This window comes from Excalfactoria chinensis, chromosome 6, assembly GCF_039878825.1.
Source record: "Excalfactoria chinensis isolate bCotChi1 chromosome 6, bCotChi1.hap2, whole genome shotgun sequence".
In the NCBI taxonomy this organism is placed as follows: domain Eukaryota; kingdom Metazoa; phylum Chordata; class Aves; order Galliformes; family Phasianidae; genus Excalfactoria; species Excalfactoria chinensis.
This window is the reverse complement of record NC_092830.1, coordinates 14424531-14452368: the sequence shown is the minus strand read 5'-3', so window position 1 is coordinate 14452368 and position 27838 is coordinate 14424531. Positions and strand designations below refer to the sequence as shown.

At 43.5% G+C, this 27838-nt stretch overlaps 3 protein-coding genes across 5 annotated transcripts; all 3 read right to left on the bottom strand.

Annotated features, from left to right (window-relative positions):
* Window positions 1-12847, bottom strand: SUPV3L1 (Suv3 like RNA helicase). 3 transcript variants are annotated; one of them, XM_072340077.1, is made up of 15 exons: window positions 12601-12847; window positions 10039-10116; window positions 9675-9782; window positions 8731-8845; window positions 7974-8142; window positions 7337-7448; window positions 6995-7072; window positions 6696-6787; window positions 5613-5793; window positions 5136-5229; window positions 4404-4623; window positions 4085-4165; window positions 2908-3084; window positions 1198-1346; window positions 1-819 (listed from the first exon to the last, which is right to left on the bottom strand). In XM_072340077.1, exons 1-15 carry the CDS (start codon window positions 12830-12832, stop codon window positions 324-326), a joined length of 2382 nt encoding a protein of 793 aa, XP_072196178.1. In that variant the 5' UTR covers window positions 12833-12847; the 3' UTR covers window positions 1-323. The 3 variants fall into 3 exon arrangements, with proteins under 3 accessions (XP_072196178.1, XP_072196179.1, XP_072196180.1); XM_072340078.1 differs by lacking the exon at window positions 12601-12847 and having other exon boundaries at window positions 9724-9782; window positions 10039-10079; XM_072340079.1 differs by lacking the exons at window positions 8731-8845; window positions 9675-9782; window positions 10039-10116; window positions 12601-12847 and having other exon boundaries at window positions 7985-8134.
* A 349-nt stretch (window positions 12848-13196) lies between these two features.
* Window positions 13197-24332, bottom strand: VPS26A (VPS26 retromer complex component A). The gene is made up of 9 exons (XM_072339883.1): window positions 24215-24332; window positions 21580-21729; window positions 19850-19922; window positions 18755-18911; window positions 18457-18621; window positions 17703-17809; window positions 16628-16696; window positions 15709-15851; window positions 13197-14879 (listed from the first exon to the last, which is right to left on the bottom strand). The coding sequence occupies exons 1-9, from the start codon at window positions 24215-24217 to the stop codon at window positions 14766-14768; spliced, it is 981 nt and encodes a 326-aa protein (XP_072195984.1). The 5' UTR covers window positions 24218-24332; the 3' UTR covers window positions 13197-14765.
* A 153-nt stretch (window positions 24333-24485) lies between these two features.
* SRGN (serglycin) lies at window positions 24486-26269 on the bottom strand. Its single transcript, XM_072339884.1, has 3 exons — window positions 26145-26269; window positions 24857-25004; window positions 24486-24770 (listed from the first exon to the last, which is right to left on the bottom strand). Exons 1-3 carry the CDS (start codon window positions 26221-26223, stop codon window positions 24593-24595), a joined length of 405 nt encoding a protein of 134 aa, XP_072195985.1. The 5' UTR covers window positions 26224-26269; the 3' UTR covers window positions 24486-24592.
* Window positions 26270-27838: the final 1569 nt, after the last annotated feature.

Below are 27838 nucleotides of genomic sequence, written 5' to 3'. Positions count from 1 at the left end.
ACTGGTGAAATATCTGGTGTTTATTAATGATGTGAGGATATATTTCAAGAAGGCATCAGGTTCAAGTTTTCACAGAGCAGCATGTCATACACCATTGCTGAGCACCACAGATGAAGAAGTGTACAGCAGGTTGCTAAAAGCAGAGGAATGGCCTCTGAGCCTACACGAGTGTATTTCTCTGAACGCTTCGCATAATTGGACACGGGTGGAGGAAGAACATCAAGGAGCTGCATCAGCGTAAACATGAAATGCCAAAGAAGTTATTAAAATAGTACTTTATTTTATTTTAGGAATAAAAACTAAACAGAATCAGGACATGGATTCTATTTTTTCTTTTTTCCCATTTCCCTTGAACTACTCTGGTCATTTCTTCTCGAGGCAAGGCCATATCTACCACTCCTGCGCTGATCCTGCCACTCACTCTCCAGTTGTCTCAGCATCTCTTGCGTTAGAAGTCCTTCACGTAGCAATCTGTTGGCAAGAGATCCACGTCCGTGGCTTTTCAGATCCTCCTGCCTTGTAGCAGAACGATAGGCTCTCATGCTCTTTGCTCTTCTTTCTCCCGGAACATCCAGTGTACCAGAAAGTGGCTCTGAGGATTTTGCATCATGATGGTCTGAAACCGTCCCAACATCTCTCTTAGTCCTTGAAAGAGGAAAGCTTTCTGACATAACTTCTGCTGCTCCAGGAGCAGCACCAGACTGGGAAGCTCGGATCAGCTTGGTGATGTTGCAGACACCAATTTGTATAATGTCATCTAGTTTTTTCTGAATGTCCCGTACGAGGGCAGCATCGGGGAACATATCCATGAAGCGGTAACTGAAGAGGTGAAACACAGTAAGATACAGTAAGTTAAACCTTTATGTTAAAGGACTACTGATCGGGACAAAAAAAGAGACACGTACTATGTTAAGCAAAAAAGAAAACGTATTACGTGTTGCATGGGAAGATCACTTATTTTAAGCAGTATTTCTGATGCTCCAATCTGAAATACCTTTGCTCCTAACTCTATGCCAGTCACAAATTGCCCTCTGCAGAACCCAGGACTTCCCACAACACAGCTACATCAGCATTTCTCAAGACCTTCAAAGGCCACAGATGAGCCCACACTGCACCACACTGCAGGAAAGACTCTGCTTTTCTAGGACAGTACATCATAATATTAACAGAAAAAAAGGGATTCTCAAGCACATATACCTTAACCACAGATAGAGGTCAAAAACGTCATGAACAGCTTCAAGGTGTACCAGCTCCTTGATGTTCTTTGGTGGAGCTAGTGGCCATTTGGTGTGTCGACAGAGCCAGTCAAATGTCAGAGGCTCATTCCTACTGAACTGTCTTGCAAACTGGAGGGGGGGGAAGAAAAAAGAAGTGGGTTCAGTGAAATCACTGAAATTCAGTTAGTCAGAAGGGAAGAAATAAAGTTGTTTACAACACCATTGTTTCTGAAACCAGCTGTATTATTCATTCAACTTATAAACAAACAGGCTATTTTACACTCCTCATAACTGACAGGACGTCCATTTGTACTCCGACAGCTACACTCTAGCAAACATCTACTGAAACCCTCAGAGCACAGAACTGAATGAAGAGTCAGTAGTGTAGTCTGCTCCTAGATAATGTTTTCGTGCCAGTTTCCTATCAAAGAAAACAACCACTAACCAAACCAAAGTAATTCCAGTGAACTAAATTCCCTTGAGTTTGTATCCAATACTCCAGAAAATACCTGCTTTGTTTTACACAGCCCAAATGCCACGCATTCTTTTACTTAATTGCTCAACCTGGGAGTCATCTCTCCTTTCCCAGACCTCATTAACACAATTTGTCCATGGGCCATGCACAGAGTTAAGCTGCAAAAGTACAGAGCTATCCAGAAAAGCATAACACGGGAGATGTGCGATTTCACCTAGCAGAACAAACTTTGTGTTTTCTACTTCTCTTGCTTCTATTCTGTTAATTATCCTGTTTCAGAATCTCCAGGATTGAGAAAATTATATTAAACATGTTCCTTGACTTAGGAAATGCATTATTCACAACCCGAGCAGATTAATCTGCAATAACAACCCTTCTGAAAGATAAGACATCTCTGCTCTTTTGCTAACAGATAAACAAGATAAATAAGACTTAACTTAAAAAGAAATGCTCAGGAGTGCTGACGAATTTGCGTAACTACTTCCCAGCTGGCTAATACCAGGATTTTTTTTTTGAATAGCAATGGGGATTACATTCACACAGGCCTTTGACAGAGTACCTCCCTTCAGTATTACGCTGTGCCTTCCTGTACCTCTATTACTCAAGATCTGAATGCTTGGTACTTTATTTTTAAGAAGGGAGAAGTTGTTTCTTCAACCCTTTCGACTATCGCTCAGCTTTGAAGGGAAGTCAGCAACAGGGTTTTTTGAAAGGCATAAATCTACCTAACATCTGTGATATGAGGTCACAACATACTATCCAAAATGTGAGTTATAATCCCTAAAAAGGGAAAAAGACGATAACATCGAACAAAGTAAAAACACTTGAAAGAAATTACTGTTGAAAAACTGAAATCAGCTGACTAAAAATTCTTGAGAGGAAAAGAGTTTATCCAGGCCTGAAAACGGAACTGATGTAATTCTGACATCCAATTCACAGGATTACATCCCGTGGGATTTCAATTCTACATAACTGTGTTTTAACATCAATCATCACATTAAATCCCACATTCCCCTGGGCTGCTGACAAGCTAACACCTTGAATTAGTGTCACCTTGCTTTTTAAGGACTATTCTTCATGACCAGAATCAAGCATTAAGAATGCTCTCAAACCACCGAACAACAAAACTCCCAATAAATACGGCTGCTCCCTCCACCACAATATGTTTCGTTGAAAATAAAGCTGACATTTTCTGAGGAACAAACAATAACTGACCTTCAGCAACGTGGTACACACAAAAGGCTCTTTTCTGTTCAAGGGTGCAGTGCAGAAGACGTATCGTGATCGCAAATTCAGGGGAATGTGCTGAATCATATCTGCTAGAAATTTAAAGTCGTCGATATTGCAGACAAAGTAAAGCCCATCAACTTGTGAGAGGCTCACAAAAATATCCTGTGAGAACATCATCAAACAAAGAGGTTTGTTATTACAGGGAAGAGTTGTCAAACTTTTTATTACCAAAAGAAAAAAATAAAACACAATGTGGTGTTTTAAATGCTGGTTTTACTGAAAGAACTGTTCAATATCAAATGTAATCCACAGTCATTAATTTATAGTAAAAAGACCTGGGGGGAAGGGGAAGGGAGTAGGAGGATCAGAAGAGCTACCTCTGCTCTCTGAAATGGGATTTTCATTAAATTCGCAGACGCAGGCTCAGAAGAGAAGACAATAATGCCCTCACTCACTCCCCTTTAGTAAGCATTTTCAACCGGTTTTCTAAGTACCCAATGCAGTTTTCTAGAAATGCATATTTTAGCTAGAAAGAACACCATCATAAAAATCAATCACTTCCAGGTTTGCCACTTAGCACAGCGCAAAAAAGCTGACTTTACAGTACAACAAAAAGTCAACAACTGAGTTATTTTTAGGCCATTGCCAGGAGAAGATCTATTTTAGGAAGAAAGAAATCAAAAGATAAATACGGTGTTGCAAAAGAGTCCAAAGAATACCTGACAATTATCCAAGGTTTGGAGAAATAAGAGATGCCACAGTGCTGTTATGTGCCCACAAGACTAGTTTCTCTGCTGCGTATCTTCTGAAGACTTTTCTTTTTAAGTTCTTTAGAAAAGCACTGAGCTTCTTAATAAGACATGTGACTGAATACTTAAAGATATCAATAACAGACTGGTTTTTCTTCTTTAACAAATCTCAGTACTTACAAGCTAGCCCAGAAATTCACAGATTATAGAAGTCTGCTGTTACCCTACCAGCCTGAATCTCCCAGGTCCCCAAGTATCATCTTTTACTTCTACGTTAGAAACTGTATACTTCGCTATATAACACTGTAACATCAGTAAACAATACAAGCTGTCATGTTTCTGAAGTACTGGTTTCTAAGATAACAGTGACGACGAACAGTGCTACAGAAGCTAATAATTTCAATTGTTCTTACAATTAGGTTAGATAGAGTGGCGTCAGGGAGATGATAAGCAAACATTTCTATCTGCTCAGGAGTAGGATGTAGGCCAGCAGCCTAAGGAGAAAAATAAAGACAACGTTTTCCATTAATCCTCAGCATTATTCTTATGTTAGTGCATCAGATACAAAATCTAGAAAGACAAAACTCCAAAGCACCCTACAGAGTTCCATTTTTAAAGCACGCTTATCTGGAACTTAAGATCTTCTATGTCTGAGCTTTTAATTCTTACAAATATAAGCCATTTCAATATAACTGAAGCACTTCCGTACAAACCAGGTAGCATGACTCTCACCTTCACAGGGGGCACAGACTCGCCCAAGATCTCCTTCAGCTGCAGAAGGTCATCACGGTGCATTGTAGTGACTTCTCCTTGCTTGAAAGATGAGCCAAAACGCCCAGCTCTGCCTGCGATTTGCAGAGCCTGAGAGGTTGTAATTGAATCTATTTCCTTCTCTCCTTTTTCATTGACGGTTGGCTTTACTATTGAGTTAAAAATTACTCTTTTTATACACCTGAAATATAGGAACAAAACCAGAGAGGAATCCTTCATGCAAACCATTTCCACTATATAACCTACTGCAGATGAATGAAAGCCTTATTTTCTAAGGCCTCTTCTTCTGTAAAATAAATGGCTACAGACACTATTTAGCAACATATCATATTCGAAAGGGCACTGCTACATCACATCCCTTAGCATCACATCCACTCTCTTCTAAATATCTCCAGGGATGGCAACTCCATGCCCTCCCTGAGCTGCCTGTTCCAATGCTCAGCCACTCTGTGAAGAAATTCTTCCTGATATCCAGTCTAAATCTCTGTAGCCTTACACTGAAGCAGGTTCCTCCCATCTTATAACACAGAATTAGGCCAAACAAGCCATTCAAATTAAACCTTCTTCACAGTCAAATTTATCAGTACTTCAGAATCAAAGCACTATGTACTGCGTTATCTAGAAACAAGTGAGGAAACTAATGCAGGTATTAGACCCCAAAAAATCACACTACAACCAGCCCAGAGTACTTACAAATTGAGTCCCATTCCAATGGCATCTGTAGCAACTAAGATTTTGCATGGGTCATTGGGATCATTGAATTTCTTTGCCTGTTCAAGCTTTGTTCCTAAAGCAGGATGACAGAAACTTTACATAGCAAACTCTTCTTATAAAATAAATAATCATATAACTAAGATTTTTTACTTTAAAGTAAGTTGAGGAAAAAACTATTTTGTTGGTATTTGGCTGTGGTTGAGGGTAGAGGGAAAGGAGATTTAAACCATTCCCAGACCCGCTGATAGACTTAATTTAACTAAGCCTACATAAAGAACAACATTAAGTAATAAAATGGTATATAATAAAACTTCTACCACTAAGATCACAATATCAGCCAACAAAAGTCTTTCTCTCACTATATTTAAATGCAACTCAAACTTCATTTTAGAAGTTTTTCTATAGAAGCATCAAAATCAGAAGATTTTCTTAAAAATAAAAAGAAGAATGCCTTACCTGGCGGCAGACTGCCATATATAACAGCACATTCTAATCCTCTAGCTTCGATCTGCCGACTGATGGAATAAATGTCATTTTTACTGAAACAAACAATGCAGTCCCCAGGCTGGAGGTTATCTAAAGACTCCAAGGCATAATCCAACACAGTAAGAGGAGTGAGTCTCTCGTAGTTTCGAACCTAGAATCAAAGGAGTTATCAAAGATAACATGATTTTAGATGACAAATTCCTCTGGAAGATCGTATAGCACAGTTACCATCCCAGCTGACCATAATGCTGAAGGACCTCTCGCAGATAGTAGTTATCTCTTCAGATAATTACTTGAAATGAAGGTACAATTGCATCCTTGTAGCACTTCTCAAGCTGAGAACTATGAGGCCTTTACAAGAAACAAACAGGCTGCACATCTGTGCATGTCAACTAGATTAAAGTGAAGAAATACACAGATGACATAACAATAGCCATCCTACTATGAAATAAGAGCCTGTTTTCAATATTTCAGTCATCCAAATGCTGTAAGTGGTCCTCTTCCATAGCTACACAACCCAGCAATTACAGATACGTAAAGCCACACCTATTCACCAGGAATTATGCAGGCTGGATTTTCTTAGGATCTAATTGTGATGTTTTAAATAAGGTTCATGAAAAAGCCTTATGAAGACAGCAGTTTTTATGATAGGAAATTTGGGTTTCAGAGATCTTTCAATTGCTTTCTTCTAGAGAGGAAAGCTCTTTTAACTCTTTTTCTCACTGGATGGAGAATATCTACAAACAGATCAAGTAACCTGAGCAAAATGAGGGAAACAGTTCCATCTAGGAAGAACAGACCTGCAAAGAAAGCCACTACAGAGCTGCAGCATTCCCTAAGGAGAATTCAGCAAAGTGATTACACTTCTTGAAGAAAAATAAAAAGAAGACAATTTATAACATCTCCTTCGGCTTAAGGGAATTGAGAAACATTCTAACAAGAACTACTGCAAGAGTAAGTTTGATCAGTGGTATCCCAGATAAAAGCCCACATTTGTTTTCCCAGCAAGAATTTGATGATTTAACCCTAACTTCACAGAATTAAAAAGCTTACCTCAACCTCCTCCCCTGTAGTGTACATGAGCTCTGTTACTAAATCAATGGCAGCACTTTCTCCACAAACATGGATTTCTTCTGCACAGAGTCCTAAACGAGACCCAGTGAAAACAAAACACAACAAGTTACACATTTATATGCAGCAGATTGGCTGACATAAACAGTTAGCCAAAAACTACATTTTGCAGCTGAACACATCGAGGTCTACACATTTCAACTCACATTAGATTAAATACTGCAGTCAATATTTCTATCTACCCATGAGCAAAAGTTAATTGCCAACATTATCAAGCTTACCCAGAAGGGCTCTTGTCCAAGCCCATCCTCTGGCAGGATCTCTGATCATCTGAATTTCGTCAATCACAGCAACTTCATCTTAAAAGCAACAACAACAAAACGATGCATCAAGGAACAGCAGTACTACATAGAAATATCACAAACGCTTTCCAAAAAATAGTTGCTGAAATCAAGCTAAACTTCTTCCACCAGAAACGCTACACTACAATGATCCAGGTTTTACTGAAACTGCTCCAAAACAGAACAGAAATCACTTTAACAGGCGTGAAAAGGATGAGTTGTGCTACCTCACAGAGTCCCAGCAGTAACACAAAGATGTGTGAAACAACTGAGTATACGTACAAGGTGTGTTTGTGTTGCACATTTCAATGGTACAAGCAATATGAGAAGCTTGTCTGGCATCTTCAGTGGCATACACACGCTCTTCTCCTGTCACCAAATCACATGGCACATTCTACAGGAATTGAGAAAACTCATGTTAAATTTCTTCATTACAACATAATCTTCTTCCCAAAGGGTGGGAGAAGAAATCAGTTCCTGTAAGCAGTTTCTAAGACAGCGTTCTGGAAACTATCCAGAAAATAACTTCACAGCATTTTGAGACTTGTGCCCTGTATTTAAGTCCTATTAGACTGAAGGGCATAATGAAGAGGTGATATCCTTAATTAGATGTCCTTCTCCATTTCTGCAAAAAATTACATCTTACAGTTAACAGCACAACCAGGCTGAACCCAGAGAGAGAAAATAGCAGGAGAAAATGAATGAGGGTTACAGGGATGACAACATGGCATATGCTTTGGAGAAAGTGATGCTCTATTCTGCCTAAAGCTGAAACGAGCGCTGGGAACTGACACTGCTACAAGTTTGCCAAAAGCACCACACTAGGAACGCGGCATCATGGACTACAACACTTAACAAACATGCATTCATGAGACGATTCCAACACTAAGGGTATGGATAAGTAATATAACATACTGACAGCAGCATTACTCTTTTGGAAGATCTCATGAGCCAGAAGTTTCAGTGGACCACAGTAAATTCCAGATTTTGCTGACAAAAATCTCTGGATAGCATGGTATGTTTTCCCACTGTTTGTAGGGCCAGCATGGAATATTATCTTTCTCTGAATAGCCCTGGCTTCTGGATACCTAAAACACACACAAAAAAAGAACACCTGTTGAACGCATATCTGATGTTCTGGATACTGATTTAGGTGAAATTCTTAAACATTAATTTATTAATCAACATTAATTTAAAAGCTTAAAGACTTTAGTGAGTATTGAAAACAGAAAGCTCAAGTTCTTAAATACATCCAGTATCAAGAGGTTCCCATGTCTTACATACTCATTGCACAAGTCATACAATCCTTGCTAACATTTAGAGTTCAATTTACACACGGTGTTCAAAATGACTCTCGCTGCTATGGTCTCTCCCTTTGGTATAGTAATGTTTTCACATTCCAACACACTAATTCCTAGATACAGCCAAAAGACAGCTTTCTGGAGAGCCAATACCAACTCAGTTACTTTCATAATGGATACAACCATACTTTCCTCTTAACTGATTGCAATATATCTTGTAACACGGGTAAGAATTTCTGACACAAGCTATTGTAAAAACTGAGAATTGACACTGAGAACATAACGCAAACGTACATCAAAGAATTGTGGTCCACAGACTTTGAAATTCTAAATCACTACGAAAAGGAAACACCACAATCACTGAAACTCACTGACCAGTTGGGCGGCAACCTCAGGTCACTGATCTTGCGCAGATCATCCATACAGTCCAGCATTGGAAAGATCTGCTTTGCATGTCGCAAGAAAAATGGAAAGAGATCATCCACGTGACCTGGAAGACAAATGCTTTTACATAAGTTTATGCACTTCTCTGAAGACTGGCATCTTCATAACACATTCTGAACAAACTCAGTGCTGTTTTCACCACACACTTATGTGAGTCTTTCAGCTTCTGGCTCTCTGTAGAAAAACAGAAACTAACACGAGTACACGAGCTCACAAAAGAACATGAAAAAGCATCTTCAATCAGCTCATTCTCTCTTGCTAGTCTTCAAGATCACAGAACTTCTATGTAAGAAGCTATGAAAAAGCAGGGTGAGAAATAATTTTTTCTGCCCCAAGAAGATACGAGTCTTTTCTCCCTAAATTCACAGGCTGCCTTGGAATGAGGTAAAGCTTCTAGAATGTGTTTGTCAATAAACAGAGAAAAGCAAAGGTCCTCCAGAATAGTTTGCAGCTTCCTGAAGCCAAGTTCACCATTCACAGTTCTGAACGCTTGCAGAGCAGACATGGGGTCTTAAATTAGTCATTACATTCTGATTCAGCTGTGTTCCCAACTTTCTCAAGCCACCCAGGCAGGAGAAAGTTCTCAAACTGCCCCCTAGTGACAAAGAAACACAACAAACAGTGCAGCTTTCATTTCAGCAATGAATAGTTGCTACAAAGCAATGGGCTTCCACTCGCTAAGATCTCCACCTCTTTTCCAGGTCAGAAGGTTTAAAGACAGAACACAGTCTGGGCATAATATTTCTAAAAAGGAAACAGTGGTTTTCAACCTCTTTCACAGCATGGGAGGGGGGTTCACAGACAGGTAGGTGAGTACAGGTCAAAAACAGGGGGAAAAAAAAGCACATTTTCTTACAATCACTCCAGATACTTGCCTGCACCACAGCATATATCATTGAGAATAATATGCAAATCAGCACTCACAGAACTGGATTCCATGATATATTTCCTAAAGCTTATAAAGGCTTGGTGAAACAGGCGAGCTGCAAAAGATAATGAAAATCTGAATGTGAGTGGGATCACAACACCATATTTATGAACAAAACACTGATGTGGTCCATCAAAAACCTATTCCTTTGCACAAAACATTGCAAGTAAATTTAAACTCATTTGAAGCCAGTGAGAGAGGCAACCTAACCAACCATTGCTGTGAGAATCATGAAAGACCCAATCTACTAATAAGCATATCCAAGTAAAACTAGATTTCACATAAAAGAACACCTTAGAACATTTGCTTACCGTCTAATCCATTTTCTGCTCCTAGCCTTTGGATTTCTTTTCTCTTGTAGAACTTATTTAAGTTTTTCAGAACTTCACCTGCAAAAGAAAAACGTTTTTTAGCTTGCCCAAAATCAAATCACGTTTTGCTGAGCCAGAGGTCACAACCCGCACTCTCATTCCTCTGCAGAGAGGGGCTTTCTGCCATGCTGAACAGTCTCAAATGATTTCTCCCCAGATTAACCACAGATTAATGCTTTTTGTGGAAGAAGAAAATTCTTAAGCTGTAACAGAACAGCTTCTCCCAGTAGAGATAAGAAAGCATAAGCAAGGGAACCTGCAGCAAACATCTTACGAAGCATGTTGGGGGCAGTTTGCACCTATCAGTGAACAGTAGGATTTAATGTGAGAATTAAATCTGCTTGAATCGCTTAATTAAAGCTTTTACTGAGCATCCTGAGAGACCTTCTCTGCACACTGCTACTAAGACACACACTCAGGAACATCAGGCAAACCAGGTGCAGAGTTCTTTCTATTTCTCTGCTAAAACAAAGGTGGGGGGAGAAGAAAACATAGCAGGCTTCTTTCATATAGGTCACAAATTAAGAGATTCAACGTGAACATCTGATTACTGTGAAGTTATTAATAAACCCATTCCTTCCCCTGAAAGGGAAGTTCTGAGTTGTAAAAAAAGAAAAAACACCTATTCACCAATATATGTTCTGAATTCAGTTTGTTAAATCTTAATTAACCCACAATGGCAAAAGTGTCCCATTCCCATCATCAGCAAAGCAGGAGTTCATATCAGCCCCACAAATCTCACCAGCACCCAGCCATAAGCTTATGCTGTTCTTAAAACCAATGTCTATGAAGCCTGTATGACACAATGCCAGGACTCGTGCAAAATGCTCTGCTGGCAAACCCATGGGGTCCTACACTACCAGGCTCCACTCTCTATAATTAACCACTTAATTATTTGAAACCCCCATGACATGGAAAGTTTCCCATTAAATCAACCTTAATTAATCAAAAGATTGCCTCTTTTTCTGAAAAACTACATTCTAGAGCAGAGGTAGCCTATTTTGAATGACAGAAAGTGACAAGAACCAAGTGACAAGAACGGAAAACCACTGCAGCCAGAGCCAAAAGCGTGAGAGGTGGCTACATCCCATCCGCCATGCATTGTTACAGCAGTGGTAGGAATGAATTTCCAACTACAGCCCGAAGACTACTTCAGGAATGCTCACACAGGTAACTGAGTAAGACCAAGGCTGCTGTCAGCAGGCAAACATTTCTAAACAGCCGTCTATATCTTCATGGGAGAATGGTTAAGGGCCAAGGAAACCAAAAACAGATCAGAAAACACCACAGTAGGAGAAAGAATGAGTTCTTCTGAGAAGCATCTGTAGGAATGGATGGCAGATAACATGACATTACATGTATCTGAACTCACAACCTGCTGGCCTTTACTGCAAGATGAAAAGGTCTGCCAGAACATTTGTCACTATCCAAGGCAACGTGAGATCAGAACCACAGCTCTAAACACCCAAGGTTATGATCCTTCCTAAGAACAAACATTCATCATAAAAATAAGGCCTATCCAAACAAAACAATGCTGCCACCACAAACCAACCAGCTCAACCTAAATGCACACAGTTGTAACTATTTCTGCAACTGCTAGCAGAGTAGATACTCAGGAGACGTGTCCTATCTCAATCACTAATTACCCCTTCTACCATTCACTTCTGTTGTAAGAATTCCCTCTCTCAACCATTTTGTCATTCTAGGACACCACTTTAGCTCTCATTCTTCAGTTACTCGAGCATTACTGATTTCTCAGCACAGTTTTTCTGATCTAAGCGACCAACCAATCCACTTGCTCAGGCACTTCTTGTTTCTGATACAGGAACTGCTGACAATACCCCACCTTTTTGTCAGCTTCTGCTTCTCATTAGCAATTACACACCCACAGTCTGACAGCTGAAAACATTCAACTGACTTTCAGTGAGCCGAGTGACACAGCTACAAATCAGCTTTATCTACAGCTGTGAAGCTATGCGGCACAATGTGCTGGTTTGCTACACAATAGATTTTTCTGTTCAAAAGGATCATCGGTCCCAACTCCTGGATCCACACAGGACTGCACCAAACGCAGACCATGTATCTGAGAGCACTGTCCTCACGCTTATTGAACTCAGTCAAGCTCGGTGCTGCAACCACTTCCCTGAGAGCCGACTCTTGTGCCCTGCTCTGGTGAAGGACCTTCCTGCCGTCCATCCTGACCCTCCTCCGTCACAACTCCACGCCTCCCCTTGGGTTATGTCATCAGCCAGCAGACAGCAGCGCTCAGCACAGCACTCTGCTCCCGCTCGTGAGGAAGCCGCAGGCTTGGGAGGTGCGAACAAACCGAGCTCGTCTTTCTCTGCTTCCGACAGCTGAGGTTAACGAAACAACGCGCCACCAGATCGTTTAATTAAGGCCGGCTCCTGCAGCTCGGGCCCCCGCCCCCAGCACCCAGCCCGCCCTCGGACGGACACGCTCGCAGCCCGGCCCCGGCCCGCGGGGCACCGCCGCCCCCCTCACCCTTGTCGAGGGGTCGCGTGAGCTCGGCGCCCACGTCCTCCTCCGCCGCGCCCTCGACGGGCTTCAGCGGCACGGGCACGAAGAGGGAGGTGTCGGGGGCCCGCAAACCGCCGCCGCCCGAGGATGAGGAGGACGAGGCGGCGGCGGGGAGGAAGCGGAGCGCCCCGCCATGGCGCAGGGCGAGCCCCGAGCGCGCCGACAGCCGCAGCAGCGGCCACGCGCACCGCCTCATCGACAGCGAAGGGCAGCGGCGGCGCACGGAACGCGTCACAACGCGGCGCCCGCCTTCCGCCGCGCATGCGCGGCCCGCCCAAGGCGGCTGTCAACATGGCGGCGAACATGGCGGCAGGCGTGTACGGAGGGGGCGGGTTCGAGGCGCGCAGGGCCGCTGCTTGGCTGCGGGCCCGAACTCCCCCGTCCCTGCCGAGACAGACTAAAAAACAAACAAAAAAACCACAAAACCACACGTGCAGAATTTAAACTCAAGTTACTGCAAAGGCAGAGCTGGGAGCAGGTTAAGCAACCCCCCCCACGAACAAAGACAAGCCAATGCTTAGTGAGAATACAGCTATTTTAATAAGTCAAATAGCAGCTCAGTACGTTTCTCGTTTATTATACATAGTTGCACAATCTGAGGCTGGTTAAATACAATCAGTTTCAAAATATCTCCGAGTAATTTTCAGATTCCAACATGCAAGTGACCAGGAAAATATTTGGCTTCTTGTTTTTTTACTTTATTCTTTAAATTTCTGAACAGGCACTTACATGAGGGAGTTAAGTTTGCTCTCTTGTCAAAGATACCCACGTGAAGAGAAGTATCCTAGCGTATAGTACAGAGTCTTTGTCTGTTTTATCAAAGTGCCACAGTAATAAAACAGTTCTTACAGAAATGTAATTCAATTATTTGCTTACTCATAAAGTAAGGTTACCAATGACACTTGCACTGAAGTCAAGAAGCCTTGGTTGAAAGGCCAAGTGAACTACAAGCGCAAGTAGCCTCCCACACAGCAGGCCTTGCGTTGCGCCCAAGCCCCACGTCTGCAAGCGGACTACATGCTCACTGGGAGTAGATGAAGGCTAACCTGTTTAAACTGTTTCTTCAAACACTAAATGCATGAGATGATCAAGACAAACCATTTGCTGTGCTAGACAAGCTTCCAGACACTTTGAAGCTCGCCTGGCTTCACAATACCTTCCTAGAAGAGCACAAAAAGCACATTTACCATCCTCACAGGCCTAAATGGATGAGGAAGAGGACCTCCTCTGAGGATATTTTGCCCCTCCTATCAGGACAGTGAGGAAACAGATTGTGAAGGAAGTGGAAACAAAAAGCCACAAGGACACACAACTGTGTATTTGCAAAATAATCAATGTTACCAGTGTTTAGAATCACTTTGATACTTTACCCACTCTCCACCTGAAGGTGAAGCCATGTGAACATCTCCAAAGCCATTAGTTACTGGGCAATGAACCCTCAAAGTCAGAAGTGACTCAGGTGAAAGGCTTAAGAGAGGAAGGGCAAAATGAGAACTAGGGGGAGGGAGGGCAAAGACGTTTAATAACATTCTTTGCTACTGAAATTCAAAGCTTCTTAGAAACCTTGAAAAGGTGTCTGAAGGCTCCAGTTATAGTGCATATACATGCAGCTTCAGTTAAACCCTGTCTAATATAGTAATTAGAAATCTTAGGACAAGTCCACAAACCTTGATTTTTAGTGTGATTTAGTTATTTTTGTCTTACTGCCATTTCAAATCAAAACAAATGCAAATAAGCAACATTGGAAAAAGACATGCAATAAACCAACATGAAAAAGGAAGTGCTTTTATCTACACTGTGACCAGCAAAATCAAATACACCAGCCTACCATGCATGGAAATAACTAGATTTAAGCTTATGCATATCCAAGTGCATATAACATTGTCAAATAAAAGTAAATGTGCAGTATAAAATAGCTTAAGAAAGTTCCAGTGTTTGAGAAAGCACTTTATTTTAAAGGTATATACATACTTGAATGTTTAACTGAAGAACGTTTTAGTAGTATGGTAAATGCAGCACTGTAAGATGAAGGAAGACAGTTGTAATGGGAATTTTGGCCTTCTTTTCCCACAGGCTGCTGCCATCTTTAACCTGCTGAAGCATTGCAAAGTTTTTCACCGTATACCAGTTCACATTTCAGGCTGCTCAGCAGATGCTTGTGATTCTGGAGATTCAAATCGCTGGTGAAAGTTTGTTCGTTGTTTCCTCAGCTTCTCAGGCGCTTTTCTCCATAGAATTATTTCCTATGTGAGGAAGCAAACACATGTGAAACAACTATTTACCACTAAGCCAGTAGCACCATTAGACATTCCTAGGCAGAATGGGCAAAGGCTTTTGGAAAAGTGGGTTCCATATGCACTGTACTGTTCTGTTGTTACCAGAAAGGGGCAGCAAATAATCCAGTTTACCTATTTAGTTGCAGCCCAAACACACGTTTACCAATACAAAGCAGTCACCTCTTCCTTAACAATCCTGCCACTCGCTGATGGTATTAGAAATATCCAAAAAGTTTTCTTTCCTCATTTTCTCAAACTCCAAAGCCCATGATAGAAATCATGTGCTCCAGTGACCTTCCATTTTCTATAGTCATATCTCCTTGCCTATCTTTTGGAAGGAAGATTCTGACAGACGTTCTGTCATAGCTCACATAGCTTCATGCCAGCGACTCCTTTCGCTATTCCCTTCCTAGTATGTCCTCACAGTTTTCAGTCATATGTCCTGCCCTTACTACAGTTTTGTAGCTTTGAACCCAAGAAAATGCTGGGAGTACAAATTATCTGCAAGAGTTAAGAGAAACCAAGCAAGCAAATGCACCAGTAAATCATTTTAACCATAAAGTATATAGTCTTAATATTCCAAATACATGGTTATTTTATGGCACAGCATTCTATCCTTGCTGTCAGCCATCTTCACTATTCTTCAAGCTAAGATTTTCTATACATCTTTCAGTACATTCAAACACAGAATTATTTACCCCATACATGAAGCACAGTAGGCTTCTAATATGTTGAACATTCAAAGCAGCATGCAGAACATTCCAGAATTCTGCAACAAGATCCACCTTGACCATACCTGCTGTTTGAAGTATCGTCTGTCTTCTTCATCCACAAGCACTAAATTTAAGAAGTACCTCACTGAAAATTTCTTGTTGACATCTCTCATTGTAGGAGTTGGGTCATAGCCTGCTAAGAATAGTCTTATAGGGATCGATTCACCTTAAAGAGGAAAGTTTCAATTAGTCCCTGAAAACTAGATAACATTAACAGCTTTATAATCTATGCAAAATAAGAGCAACATCCCAAGCACTGCGCCTTTTCTTTTCACAGAAGGGAACAGACTTACAGTATCTAAGGCAACAGCCTTCTCATCAGCAACTTGCACCTCTCATTAGGTTTCATACAGTTTAAGGTTTTTCTTAAATCAGAGCACCAGCTCCCACAGATAGTAGTAAGTGGGAGTCTGGATTAAGATTTAAACATCATGCTTAGACAGGGCCTAAGTTACACCACCTTTTGCTACCAAAGCACCTTTATACTACTGCTTCTGCCTAAGACGTCTGCAAGCACTCAGATGTCTGAGTCCTGAAGTCAGCAGCAAGCGCTCAGAGATAGAAGTTTGGTTTAAATAATAATAATAAAACATACACACACCAAACACGGAGCTAAGTGTGAAATCAAAGGCAGAAACCAAAACACTTGATGACCTTAAGAGATCTTTTCCAGCCTAAATTATTCCATGATTCTGTGAAATTGTGTCTTGAATTTTCAACAGCTGACCTACAACACACAGTCAAGCTTGAATCAAAGTGCTACAAGAACTACCAGGATCCCAGTGAAATTCCTTAAGTCAAGGAAAATGTCAGTTTTAAATAAGAAAGAAGTTTCTCCAAGAAAAGCCTTCCGCAAGCCACTTTCCTCCTTGTTTATTTTCATTTAAAGTACAATTTTAACTCAGAATGCTTACTCTTCAAAATAGCATCACAAGTCCTTACCTTTAACTGGTGCACCATCCATTATTTCATACTTGGCAATTGTTTCAGTCTCTGTTGTGGTACTGGGTCCTGGTAAAAACAAATTTTCACTGAGAACACACGCTTCAATTTTAGACCTATCTATCTACAAAGTTTTATCACAGCAATTTCTACTTTGCAGCTTTGGAATCTTATGTATTTATTTATTTAGCCATCGTTTTTAAGTCAAGCACAATTAAAGCAAGCAAAACCATCTCCCAGACAGAATAACTGCTTCCTACTATCTCCTCCCAGTACTGACACAGCAGCTCTGGTTACAGACTCTTCAAGGAGGCCCTCAGTACACAGGCTTTAAATAAGGGATAAGTATGCAGGGTAAGATTTGTGAAACTTTTCCATTCAGAGGCCAACACTAGCAACTGAAGGCCTTCAGTCAGCACAAGAGCCACTGCTCTCCAACACTTAAGATGGATGAAACACCACCTAGATTAGTGACAAAAGAAAGAAAGCACAACTACCTGCCATTCCTCTATTACTACAGAGGCAGCTTCTCCACACAAGCAACTCACTACAGCCCCAGACACATGGGAAGGAAGTCATAAGCCACAACCTCTTACTGGCCTTCTTAGTACCAGCAGAGTACAAGCCCAATCTGCAATAATCAAACTATTTCTCCTTAAAACCTCTTAAAATTTTCCATCATATCTCATTTAGACTAATGGAAAATGATACATTTTTACAGTAGATTTCATGCCACCAGCTTATCTCTGCAGACACAAAGCAGTCTTCAAGATGCATTTTTTTCTTTGATCATTATCAAATCAAGACTGCTTAAGTTCTTCCACGTTTCTGCAGGAGCTCTGTTTACAGTAGTTCAAGTCCATACAGCTAGCCCAACACTCACAAGGTCTGTGGCACTGCTCTGGGGTTAAGTACAATTTGCACAAGATGCAAGTGGTAGTCAAACAGCAGTGAGAAACAAGCACACTGAGCACCAGTTCTGCCAAAGCTGCAGCTACTGACTTCATTCTCCAAGTCCGCACAAGGCCCAGTCGGCACACAAGTTGTCATCTCTTTCAGATTTTGTTTTTCTTACCAATTCCAGTGATCTCCTTTTTGATCAGCTGCAACTCCATGTGCTGAATTTTTATTCTCACTAAGAGGAAATAAATTTTTCCAACAATCACATCCTTTAAGTGGTACCTTTAAAAGAAATGAACAGGGGTTTTCATTAAAGAATGAGCATTCCTTTTGCACCTTCTTCAAAAGATATGTAGGCAGTTCACTTATCCACCTCTTACTCAGTTATAAGTTTCCCATTAAGTTAAGCACCTCAGCCAGACTAGTTTAATTAGCACCTTTCCACCACTGCAGCACCAGTAAAGGAAGTACTTCAGTTTTATTTAAAAAATAAAAAACTGCAGTGATCTTCCCATTAGTGCTGAAGGCCAAACAGATAAGGATTCCTCAAAAAAGGCCACAGTGATTAGTAAGCGAACAGCTCAATACAAGAGTCACTGAAAGCGCTGCTTTAAATTTCAAGTCTCCAGATGCCAGGTTCCTCATCAAGTAGAACCACAGAATGGCCTGGGTTGAAAAAGACCTCAAGAATCATTTAGTTCCAACCCCCCTGCTATGTGCAGGGTTGCCAACCACCAGACTAAGCTGTCCAGAGCCACATCCAGCCTGGCCTCGAATGCCTCCAGGGATGGAGTACCCACAACCTCCTTCGGCAACCTGTTCCAGTGCATCACCACCCTCTGAGTGAAAAACTTCTTCCTATGTATTTTGTTTTCTACCTTTTTCTTCCAAGATAATTATTTGCACATTTCAATTTAAGTCACACTTACTTTGATTTATTGTATTCAAATTCTATATGAAGACAGTCTTCGATGCCTACTTCCATTTTAATGGAGTTGTTTACATCTGGGTACGTAGCAAGCTGATGAACAATCAGATCGTATTCTTTCACTATGTCTGACAGTCGTCTCACTATTGTCACTTTTAGAAAATACCTAGGGAGAAAATCACAAAGTTAGCCAGAATTATCCAGCACTGGAGAGAAGAGGGACGGTGCTATTGCTAAATTATGGATGATGCTAAATTATGCAGGGTAGAATGGGAAAAAAAGTCCTAACAGATACAAACCTCAGTCTGACATTGGCACCAATGTAAGATTCATATGGCTTCTCAACCTGCATGAATTCAAAGTCGTAGCTTCTGCTCTGAGTCAGCTCTCCAGGTAAGGCAAGTTCTTTCACTAAGTTGACAAACTCATGTGTATTGCTCTTGTCATTGAAGAGCTCTATAGTTGAAGAAGATAAAGTACGGTAGTTTTCAGTGTTTTGTTTTTTAAACCAAAAACGATACATACGATAAATGAAAACATTGCTGCAATTATTATTCATCCCTAGTTCTACATCATGTAATTCCCACTGAGATAAAAAGTTACAAAAAAATTAACCTTACTGTTAAAAAAATATTCACTTTATATAAAGAACAAGCTTCTCCTCAATTACCTACTAAAAATAACATAGAAGAAGCAGAAATGAGGTTTGGGGTTTGTTTGTTTTCTTTCTCCAGGTGTTTTTGTTTTGTTTAAACAGATTGAAGCAGTCCAGAAGAGAACAATTGAGTAAATCACTTCATGGTTCATTCCAGCCAATTCAATAGAAGCACGTGTTACTAGTAACCACTCATTTTCTAATACAGGCAGAAATGAAAGGTGTTGAAGTGATACAAGGTTTTATTTAATGTATCAGTCAGAAAAGCACACAGAGGAGCGGGCTTAGAATGTATTTGTAACATGTAGCTGGAGCTGGTCTCTGAGCATCATTGTCACACTACTGGGGAAGTTTCTTGTATTACTGTATTAAAACTTGAAAGGTTGCATAGAAACATGGAAAAGTAGAAGACCAGTAACTAAGGTCACTTCCGCATAACATCTTGAGAATTTCTCAACTGTAGCATAAGGAAAAGATCCAGGAAAAAAAGCAAAAAATTCAAGAACCACTACATCTAACTACGCTAATTCAGAGAATGCAAATCCTATACCACTGCAGATGAAGAACACATACATTAGTGCATCACTTGTGTTAAAAAAGGGTAAAATATAATCTTCCTTTGGTACTTATCAGCCACTGACCTGACAGGGTTGCAACAGATGGCTGCAAATTGCTGCAGCCACATATGCAAAGTTCCATAAACCACACCTAACATCCTCTTCATAGCTTCAAAACTCACCAATTTGTCCTACAAATTCAATTCTAATTCCTTGATGCTCCAATCTCTTGCCATGCTGCTTAGAGACATTCACCTACAAAGACAATTAATAAAGCGAGGGTTAAAAGTTTAACATTTTCTCTTAAAATATGATTTTTAGCAAAAAAAGCAAAACACAACAAAATAAAAATCATTACTACGTGCCTGTGAAAACTGCATCATCTTCCCAACGGCCTTCCCTGAGCTTGAATCAAATCAAATGTCCTACTAAAGCCTCTAAGAAAAATCTAACCATCCACAAGACTGAACTTCAGTAGACCTGAAACCTTCGTGTCTCACAATTCAGTATCCAAGCCAGAGCTTCAGCTGCATTCACGTAAGCTTGCAGTGACCTCCTTGCCAACTTTGAAGGTAGAGAGCTTCAAAACATCCTCCAACAGCCATATTTGGAAATCCAAAAAAGGCCTGATTCAAGCCTTTCAAATCAAGTGCACTTAAGCCCCATAAGCAGAAAGTGAAGTATTCAGTTGAGAGAACTCAATGCAAAAGCAACAAATGACAACACCTGCTACCAAGATGTTTGAATTTGATTCTCATAAGCAGACCCCAGCCTCACAAAAACAGGTTCTATAATATTACTTTCCATGAGTATAAAGCATATGCAAAGATTCCTTGCTAGACAGCAAATACCAGAGAAATTCCTGTATCTTAAAATCCAATACATTACTGATATCTGAGCAGAAAGCAAACTAAGTGAATGATTAATCACTGTGGTGAAAAGAAGGGAAGAGTCAATAAACTACTGTTCTTCCAAGTCTCCTGATCCCACTGTGCCTGTATTTGTCAGAGCCCCTCGGGCACCTCTCAGGAGCTGCTGATCATAGAAAGCAGTCATCAGGCCAGCAAACATGCAAAAGTTGGTTCCTTCAGTTTCCTGAGTTTGAAGGCTGTGTTATGAGAGTTTCACATCCCTTTAAGGTAGAGAACCAAGCTCTTAACATGGAAAGGCAACATAAGAGCAGGAAGGTGCCTACTAACAATAAGTCAGTCAAGACTGAAGTAGGTATTTAGAAGTCGGTCTCAGAAACCAATACCTTGGCTTTCTGAAGGAAAAGCAAATCCTAACTGAAACATTCAGAGAATGAGAATGGCTCTAGCAAAACAAGAATGATGGCAAGAACTCCCTGGGTGTGATAGTGAAAGATGAGGAATCCCTCTGGCAATCCCTGTTTCATTTCTCACCTGACAATCCTCACCCCCACCAAGAAAAACTCTCGTTGACTCAACAGTTAGCTGAACTTAACACACTGCTCCTCTAATGCACTTCCAGAAACCACTTCAGGGCATGAAACATAAGGCTTAGCTTCAGGGTATGCAAAGTAGGTTGGCTGCACCAGCCAAAAAAATTACTCATACACATACAGAGTTGTGGATTTTGAAGTTTAAAGGGAAGAAAGGGGAGCAGGTAGAGTCTGGAATAGCTTTCAGGATTGCACATGGTCACACAAGCAGCTAATTCACAAAGTCAAGATGACCGGAAAGGATTACCAGAAACAACAAACTATTGAAAAGGCTCCGATTTCCTAGTTGCCTCAATAAGTATGGTAAAGAAGATTAGATAAAAGAAGGTAGAGTTTTCTCTTCAAATAACTGCCTAATCTGAAAGGGCGGCTCTTGCGAACGTGTTTTCTTTTCATTTCCTATATGCATTACCATCAGAATCAATAAAGTGATTAATAGCAAAAATTTACCTTTCCTGAAACAGATTCACCATCATAGAAGAGAAAATGCTTTTCTACTTTACCATCTTCTGTTTTCATTTCTGCCGTTTTTCGTGTTTCTGCATCATTAAGAATAACATCAATCTCACAAACGGGACCGAAGAAGCCTCCAAGAAAACTCTGCAACAAAGAATTCTTAAGTTACTTCCCAGTGGATGCTGCGTTTTAAAGGTGGTATTTACCTGCAGCTGTGCCCCACGCATGGGGGAAAAACACTTGCTCTCCCATGAACTTACAAAGCCATTTCTGTACTCGAGACCCAAAATTTAGCAGTGATGGAAGACAGTTTTCAACTAGCAAGTAACTGCAATCGAGTCAGTTTCCGAACCATATTTACTGTCAGATCAGAGATTTCATTTTCAAAAAAGTAATCCACACTCCAAAAATAATAATAATAATAATCTCGTTAATAAGTTTATTCTGCCTCGTTTGGGATTTGGAACAGCACGTAGCTTTCAGCATGGTTTATAGCCATTGTAACTCACTGCATAAACAACAGTAACAGATGACCAGAAGTAGGAGGGGTAACAGAGCAAAGCAAGGCAAAAACAAATAGCTAAGCGGGGATCTAACAGAACACAGGAAGCAATCTCATGGTTAGAAAAAGTTGAATAAGGAGCTTTTATTTGCTGCCCCCTCCTGTGCCATGTCATTCTCTTAGGAATGCAAGCAAGCATCAACAGGTACAGGAGACAGCAGCTTTTCATATGATCTACCTCAGCTATGCCACTCCGCCATCAGATACAGCAGGTGTTTCATGCTTACCCATAACCCTGCTCCAGACACTGATATACTGCAAGCGTGAAATGCTTGTCCTCACCTTACAACAGCACTCCCTAGGCACAAACTTTTGACTATTATCAATCAAGTCTCACTCTTTGACCTTGCTCAAACGTTTCTCACAACAAACTGCAAAGCAGCAATGGCTGCTCTATGGAAGCTCAGTAAGGGCCAAACTAAACCCCACATTTTCTTCCTTAGGAACCAGGCACTGACCTGCTACGATGAACTGAAACAGACAGTATTATGCTAATTCAGTGCAACGTTATGGTTCTATTTGTTAAGCACTTGTTTGTTTGGGCTTTTTTGTCTGTTTGTTTTTAGAAGCTACACTCAATTCTAGACAAGGGCATCCACTCCAGCTGTATGAACACGGATTATGCGAAACCATCGTTCTCGCTTCATCAGCTGTGCAGGAACACATCCAAAACCTGAGATCCTGAAGTAGGACTGAAAACAAAATAATCTACAAGAACGTACAACATAAATGCAACTGCTCAGCAGTAGGAACGCTGAGCAACTTGCTGCAAGACATGGTGCAATCTGGAGCAGTAAAACAGCCGCTCTCACGCACGTCTAAAGCGGCTCTGTATTTGCTCAGAAAGCAAGTGGCCCTGGTTCCAGCCACACAGCTGCAAGGCTTCACTTACAGACCTACGTACATCACTTCCACGTACTCAGAAAGCAAAAGCAGACAAGCAGGTGGGTGGTCAAACCCAAGGCTGAACCTCTGAGTGCCTGCCAAGCACAAACGGGAGCGTTCACTGCTGAAACAAGAAAGGAAGCTTTGGGGTTTGACTGTTGTGCTGTTTGGGGTTTTTGTTTTGTTTTTAAGTGACTGCACACTAGAATCGTTCTGGGTTTGGCTCCTGCAAAAGGGGGAGGCAGAAAACCCACAAGATTTCGGATTTTTACACTATTTTAAACTGGCACACGAGTTCTTTTGACACAGTCGTATCTCTTCTCTTCAGTTTTGTACTTGTTTTCCAGGTTAGCCAGTGTTTCCATCCCCCCAGACCAAAAGAGGAAGCACGTAACCTCTGGGTGAGCATTACACAGGGTGGTCACACAGCACCTTCCAGCCTGTGACACTGCACCGTGACTTGGAGCAGCCAGCCAGCCCTACCCCTGTAGCACACGGCTGCCCAGCGCATCGTTCGCCTTCTCCAGCTACACCCACGGAAATTAGCTGTGATCTCAGCCGGGAGGATGCGAACATATGGAGCAAAGAAGCCAACAGCCACCAGCTCCTCCAGTTGCCAGCAGATACTGCTGCGGGAAGCTACGCAAGACGAGACGTTTTACTTGGAGATCCTACATCGCGTCTTAATGCGTTCCAGCTTAATAAAGACAGAAGCGGCTTTAGAGAAGCGGGCCGAACGCTGCAGCGCGTTCTCGCCCTCGTGCAGGAGGCAGGGGGTGCGGATGCTGCCGCACGAGGGCTGGGAGCACCGCGCGACGCCGCAGCCGCACTGAAGGCCAGCCGTGCCGGTTTCGCCACGAAACCTCGGCTAAGAACGGGAACGCGCCACGGGGAGGCGAAGGAGCACCCCGCGGCGGAGCCGCACGCCGGAGCCGGCTGCGGCCCGTTACTTCCCGCCGCCCCCGCCCGCAGGCCCCGCGCCGCCCGAGCGCAGCCCGGGGCCGGCCGTGCGGCAGGGCACCGCTCTCCTTAGGCCGGGGAATGGCCGTCGGGACGGCTCTCCTCACGCGCAGCCACAGGTGGGCGGCGAGGCGCCACCCGGGCCGGACGGCCGCCCTCGGGCCGCGGCCCCGCGCAGGACGATGGTTGTCGGCTAACGGCCGCCGCCCCGCCCCCACTCACCATGGTCGGTGCCCTCCGCCGCCGCGCGCCACCAGCAGCCGGCCCGCGCCCCTGTCATGTGACACTCCGGGCCGCCACGCCACGCCCACCCCCCGCGGCACGTGACCGCCCCCTCCTCTCAGCGCCCCGTGGCCGGAGGGGCGGCGGCGCGTGCGCGTGCGCGGCGGAGGGGCGGGAGCGGGGAGTGCGGGGACGGGACGGGCCGCGTGCGGGGTGGAGAGCGGCGCTTTGCGGCCCGCAGGGCGCGTTGTGCGTAGGGAAGGACGGGACGTTGGGTTTGAATAAAGACAGCAGCGCACAAAAGCCACGAGGGTCGTAAGGAAGCGGTTTTATTGAGCCGGGGGTGTGTCCAGGACCGTCCGTCACGGCGCCGAGGCGCTACGGCAGCAAGGCCTCCTCCTGCAGCCGCCGCTCCAGCCCCGCCGGCAGCTCCGCGCGGCGTGCGGCGGGAACGGCCTCAGCGCCAGAGCCCGGCTCCAGCAGCGCGTCCCAGCCCGAGCCCGACTGCTCCTCGGAGAGCGGGAAGGCGTCGCCCAGCTCCTGGTACCTCTTCATCCTGAAACACCGGACCGTCACAAACCCCGCTTCCCTCTCACTGGCGTTCCCCGTCCCCGAGCCCGCCCGAGGACCCCCCTCACTTACAGGGCAGGGTTGGCCAGGGGCGGCAGGATCCTGTTGGCCGCGCCGTCGGGCAGCTGGAACCAAGGCCCCATCTCCTCCACGCAGTTGGGGGACCAGGCGTCGGGCCGGCACCGCACCCGCTTGTACTGCGCCCTCTGCGCGGGGGCACCTGGTGGGAGCAGCCGGCAGCTGAGCGGAGCTCCCCGAGCGCGCTGCCTCCGCTCGGCGCTGACAGACGAGCCTTCCGTACTACACAAAGGACCGAAGCTACGGTCCTTCCTTTCGGTCTCATTTAATTAACTCGCTCTCAACCCCCCCGGCACGTTGTCCTCCTTCTGGCGATTTGTCTAATTTTTCTCGTTTTCTTGGGAATATCTGCCTGTAATTATGGCTCTCTATTGCCCTATATATTGCCATAATGTGCCAGGAGACTTTCAGCATCCACCTACACTCTTCTGCCAGAGAAAAAATATCTCTCAGAAAGGATTTCCTGCCGCTTTCGCGGCATATTCCCCTTTTTATTTACCTCTCTTAGCACCTGTTGGGTTGTTTTCATAATAATGACAGAAGAAACAAGCGGGACTGAGTACTTCATACATAAGCACTACCCAGAACTGAGGCTACAAACAACATCTCAAAGGCCATCCTCGGGGTACAAACAGCAGTAGGTGCCTAATAGAAGCCTCTCGCTGTCATAGCCTTGGCTTGGTAGAGTTATCCTAGGTATGCTTGCTAAGTGCCTCTCTCTTGCAAGAAGTGACTCCGCAGGGCACTTGTCGTCATGAATCAACATTTCCTTTTCGTTGTTTTAGTGCTGCGTGTTGCAATGCTTTCTGTACCAAATAAACCGTACAGTTTCCTCATGCTTACACCCAATTTCCTTTCCTCCACCCTCCAAAGTAGACTGTAGACCAGAGTAGTTGTGACATGGGGACTGCAACAGGCTTAATCTGTAACTGTATAACGGAATAGCAGGACATAACCAGACCGTAAGAAAGGGCTGGATAAATCTATACATTGGCATATACATTTGGGATGTGTGTGTACACACAGGGGCTTACTTGATAAGGTCTTCTTCTCATACGGGCCGGGTGAGAGACACAGAAATAATGCACTTGCAAAAGGCATCTTATCTTCCCACTCCCCCTCCAGAAAACAGAACTCTAGCAAAGCAGGCTTCCTAAGCAGACCTCATTCCTCCCAGAAGGTCGATTTGCAATGTCCTCCCTTCAACTTGGAGGCTGCCTCCTGAGCCCACACTGCCTAGCACAGAAAGAGAACTGCAGAGAGAACAACCGCTCGGCGTTACCTTGTGCTGTGCATCCCACAAAGAGGATTACACAAACAGCCAGGAAAATCCTCCTGCTACATCTGACCGGGAGCTGCATGTTGGCTGGCGTTCCTCCGCTCCCTGCCAGCCTCCACCACGGCCTCTCGCTTTAGAAATACAGCGGGGCAAGGAAACCGACTTTTAGACAAGGTTTCCTAAACCTCAAACCCAACCCATAACCTGCGTCACCGTTTCCTGATTGACTGAAGTGAGACATCTGCGGAAAAGCCCAGTGCTCCGGCCCCCCAGTCTCCCACCCAGCACCAAAATCTCCACTCTGATGCTGGCTGTGGGGAGAGGCAAACCCAAGCAAACCCTCCAGGCGCACATCTCTGCCCGCTGCTGTTTCCTCCACGCTGTGTTTTTGTGTTGGCAGTTTTTCCATTGGGATTCAACCATCCAGGCTCGAGTTTAGCCAAGAATGATTTAGGTACAAGACTGCTATGGCAGCAGTAGGCTTTTCTTACTCATCTTGTTTCCAGTGGGTGAACTGAGGAGCGATGGGCGCCCACCACCACAGCAGCTGCAACACCGTGGCCAGCAGTGTCAGCCGTGTGGTGGAACAGTTTTTCATGGCAGAAAGCCTACTGAGATCCTGGCGGTGCTTCTGGTCAGCAGTGACTTTCCCTGTGCCCACCTCGTGCTTCCGTGGATCCACTGCAAGTCAAGGGGCTGAGCATCCTTGCCATTTATTAGGTGTTTTCATGGCCTTTTCTCAGCAGGGAAAAACAGGAGATTCCGAACACCAAATGGAGATCAACTTGCATGCAGCAGTTATTTGTAGCGACTTCTTCTCTACTTTATATTTTTAGCATCAGCTCTCTTGTTTTTTTCCTCTCTTTTTTTGTGTGTGAGGCTGTGCTGAGCAGCGAACAGCACGTGGGTGCGGAAGCGGTCGGTGCTGTCACACCTCTGATTTCCGTGGCCACAGTCCCCGTGTGGGCAGACGAACAGCACACGGGCTGCACTGTTATAAGAAGTATAACTTTGAAACGTGTCACTGTACAGCTATTGGTGTGGAAGAGGGAGTTTCTTGCCTCTGCTGTGCTGAAGCACTGCTGCTGCTTTCCCATCATGCATAAAGCAGATTAAGAGCTTTGCATTTTTCTGAGGTATTAATTTGGGGGTAGGGAGAAGGAGGGGTCTGCTGCAGCCTTGCACAGACACCTGAGACTCCTCCTGAGGTGACCAAAATGCCTGGAAGTAATCCCTAAGCAGAGAACATGCATCTCAAGTGATGAAGCACTCCTTGGTTGTATCTCTCAGGTCTGTTTTTATCTCCCAGCTTGCTTCAGGAGTGTAATTTAGTAACATTACCGTGCTAGGATGGGGATATCCATCCTGCCATTGACAATAGGGAATTTCACTCTGGAAAATTCCCTCTCAGCAGGCCCCTTGATATCCAGGTGCAGGGGCAAGGCATCACCATCCAGATGGAGTCTTAATAAGGAAGTTCCTCTTTCATAACTGCTCAGAAATCAGATAGACTGTAACTGCTGTCAGGTCCCTGTTCCCACGAGGCTGTTATCTACACACAGACATCACTGTGCTCCTGTGGGTCCCTGCTCTGGGCATGGGCTGCTACAGACAGGCCGTACCTGTGCTGACCAGCACGAAGGGGCTAAAGGGAAACAAATGGCCAGAAAAGGGAAAAGAAAGGTCACACAGTGAGC

Bases quoted from the DNA above. Each gene is read 5' to 3' on its own strand.
- SUPV3L1 (XM_072340077.1), bottom strand. From the start codon at position 12,832: ATGAGGCGGTGCGCGTGGCCGCTGCTGCGGCTGTCGGCGCGCTCGGGG. The intron at 5,794-6,695 runs GTAAGCTTTTTA...CTTTGATTCTAG, and splicing joins CTACAGGGGAGGAGGTTGAG to GTTCGAAACTACGAGAGACT. The intron at 820-1,197 runs GTATATGTGCTT...TCACCTCTTCAG, and splicing joins GACCTCTATCTGTGGTTAAG to TTACCGCTTCATGGATATGT.
- SRGN (XM_072339884.1), bottom strand. From the start codon at position 26,223: ATGCAGCTCCCGGTCAGATGTAGCAGGAGGATTTTCCTGGCTGTTTGT. The intron at 25,005-26,144 runs GTAACGCCGAGC...TGCTCCCACCAG, and splicing joins TGTGGGATGCACAGCACAAG to GTGCCCCCGCGCAGAGGGCG. The intron at 24,771-24,856 runs GTAAGTGAGGGG...CCGGTGTTTCAG, and splicing joins CCCCTGGCCAACCCTGCCCT to GATGAAGAGGTACCAGGAGC.
- VPS26A (XM_072339883.1), bottom strand. The intron at 18,912-19,849 runs GTGAGTTTTGAA...CTTCAACTATAG, and splicing joins TGAATTTGTAGGACAAATTG to AGCTCTTCAATGACAAGAGC. The intron at 17,810-18,456 runs GTAAGTGTGACT...TTTCTTTTAAAG, and splicing joins TTTGAATACAATAAATCAAA to GTACCACTTAAAGGATGTGA.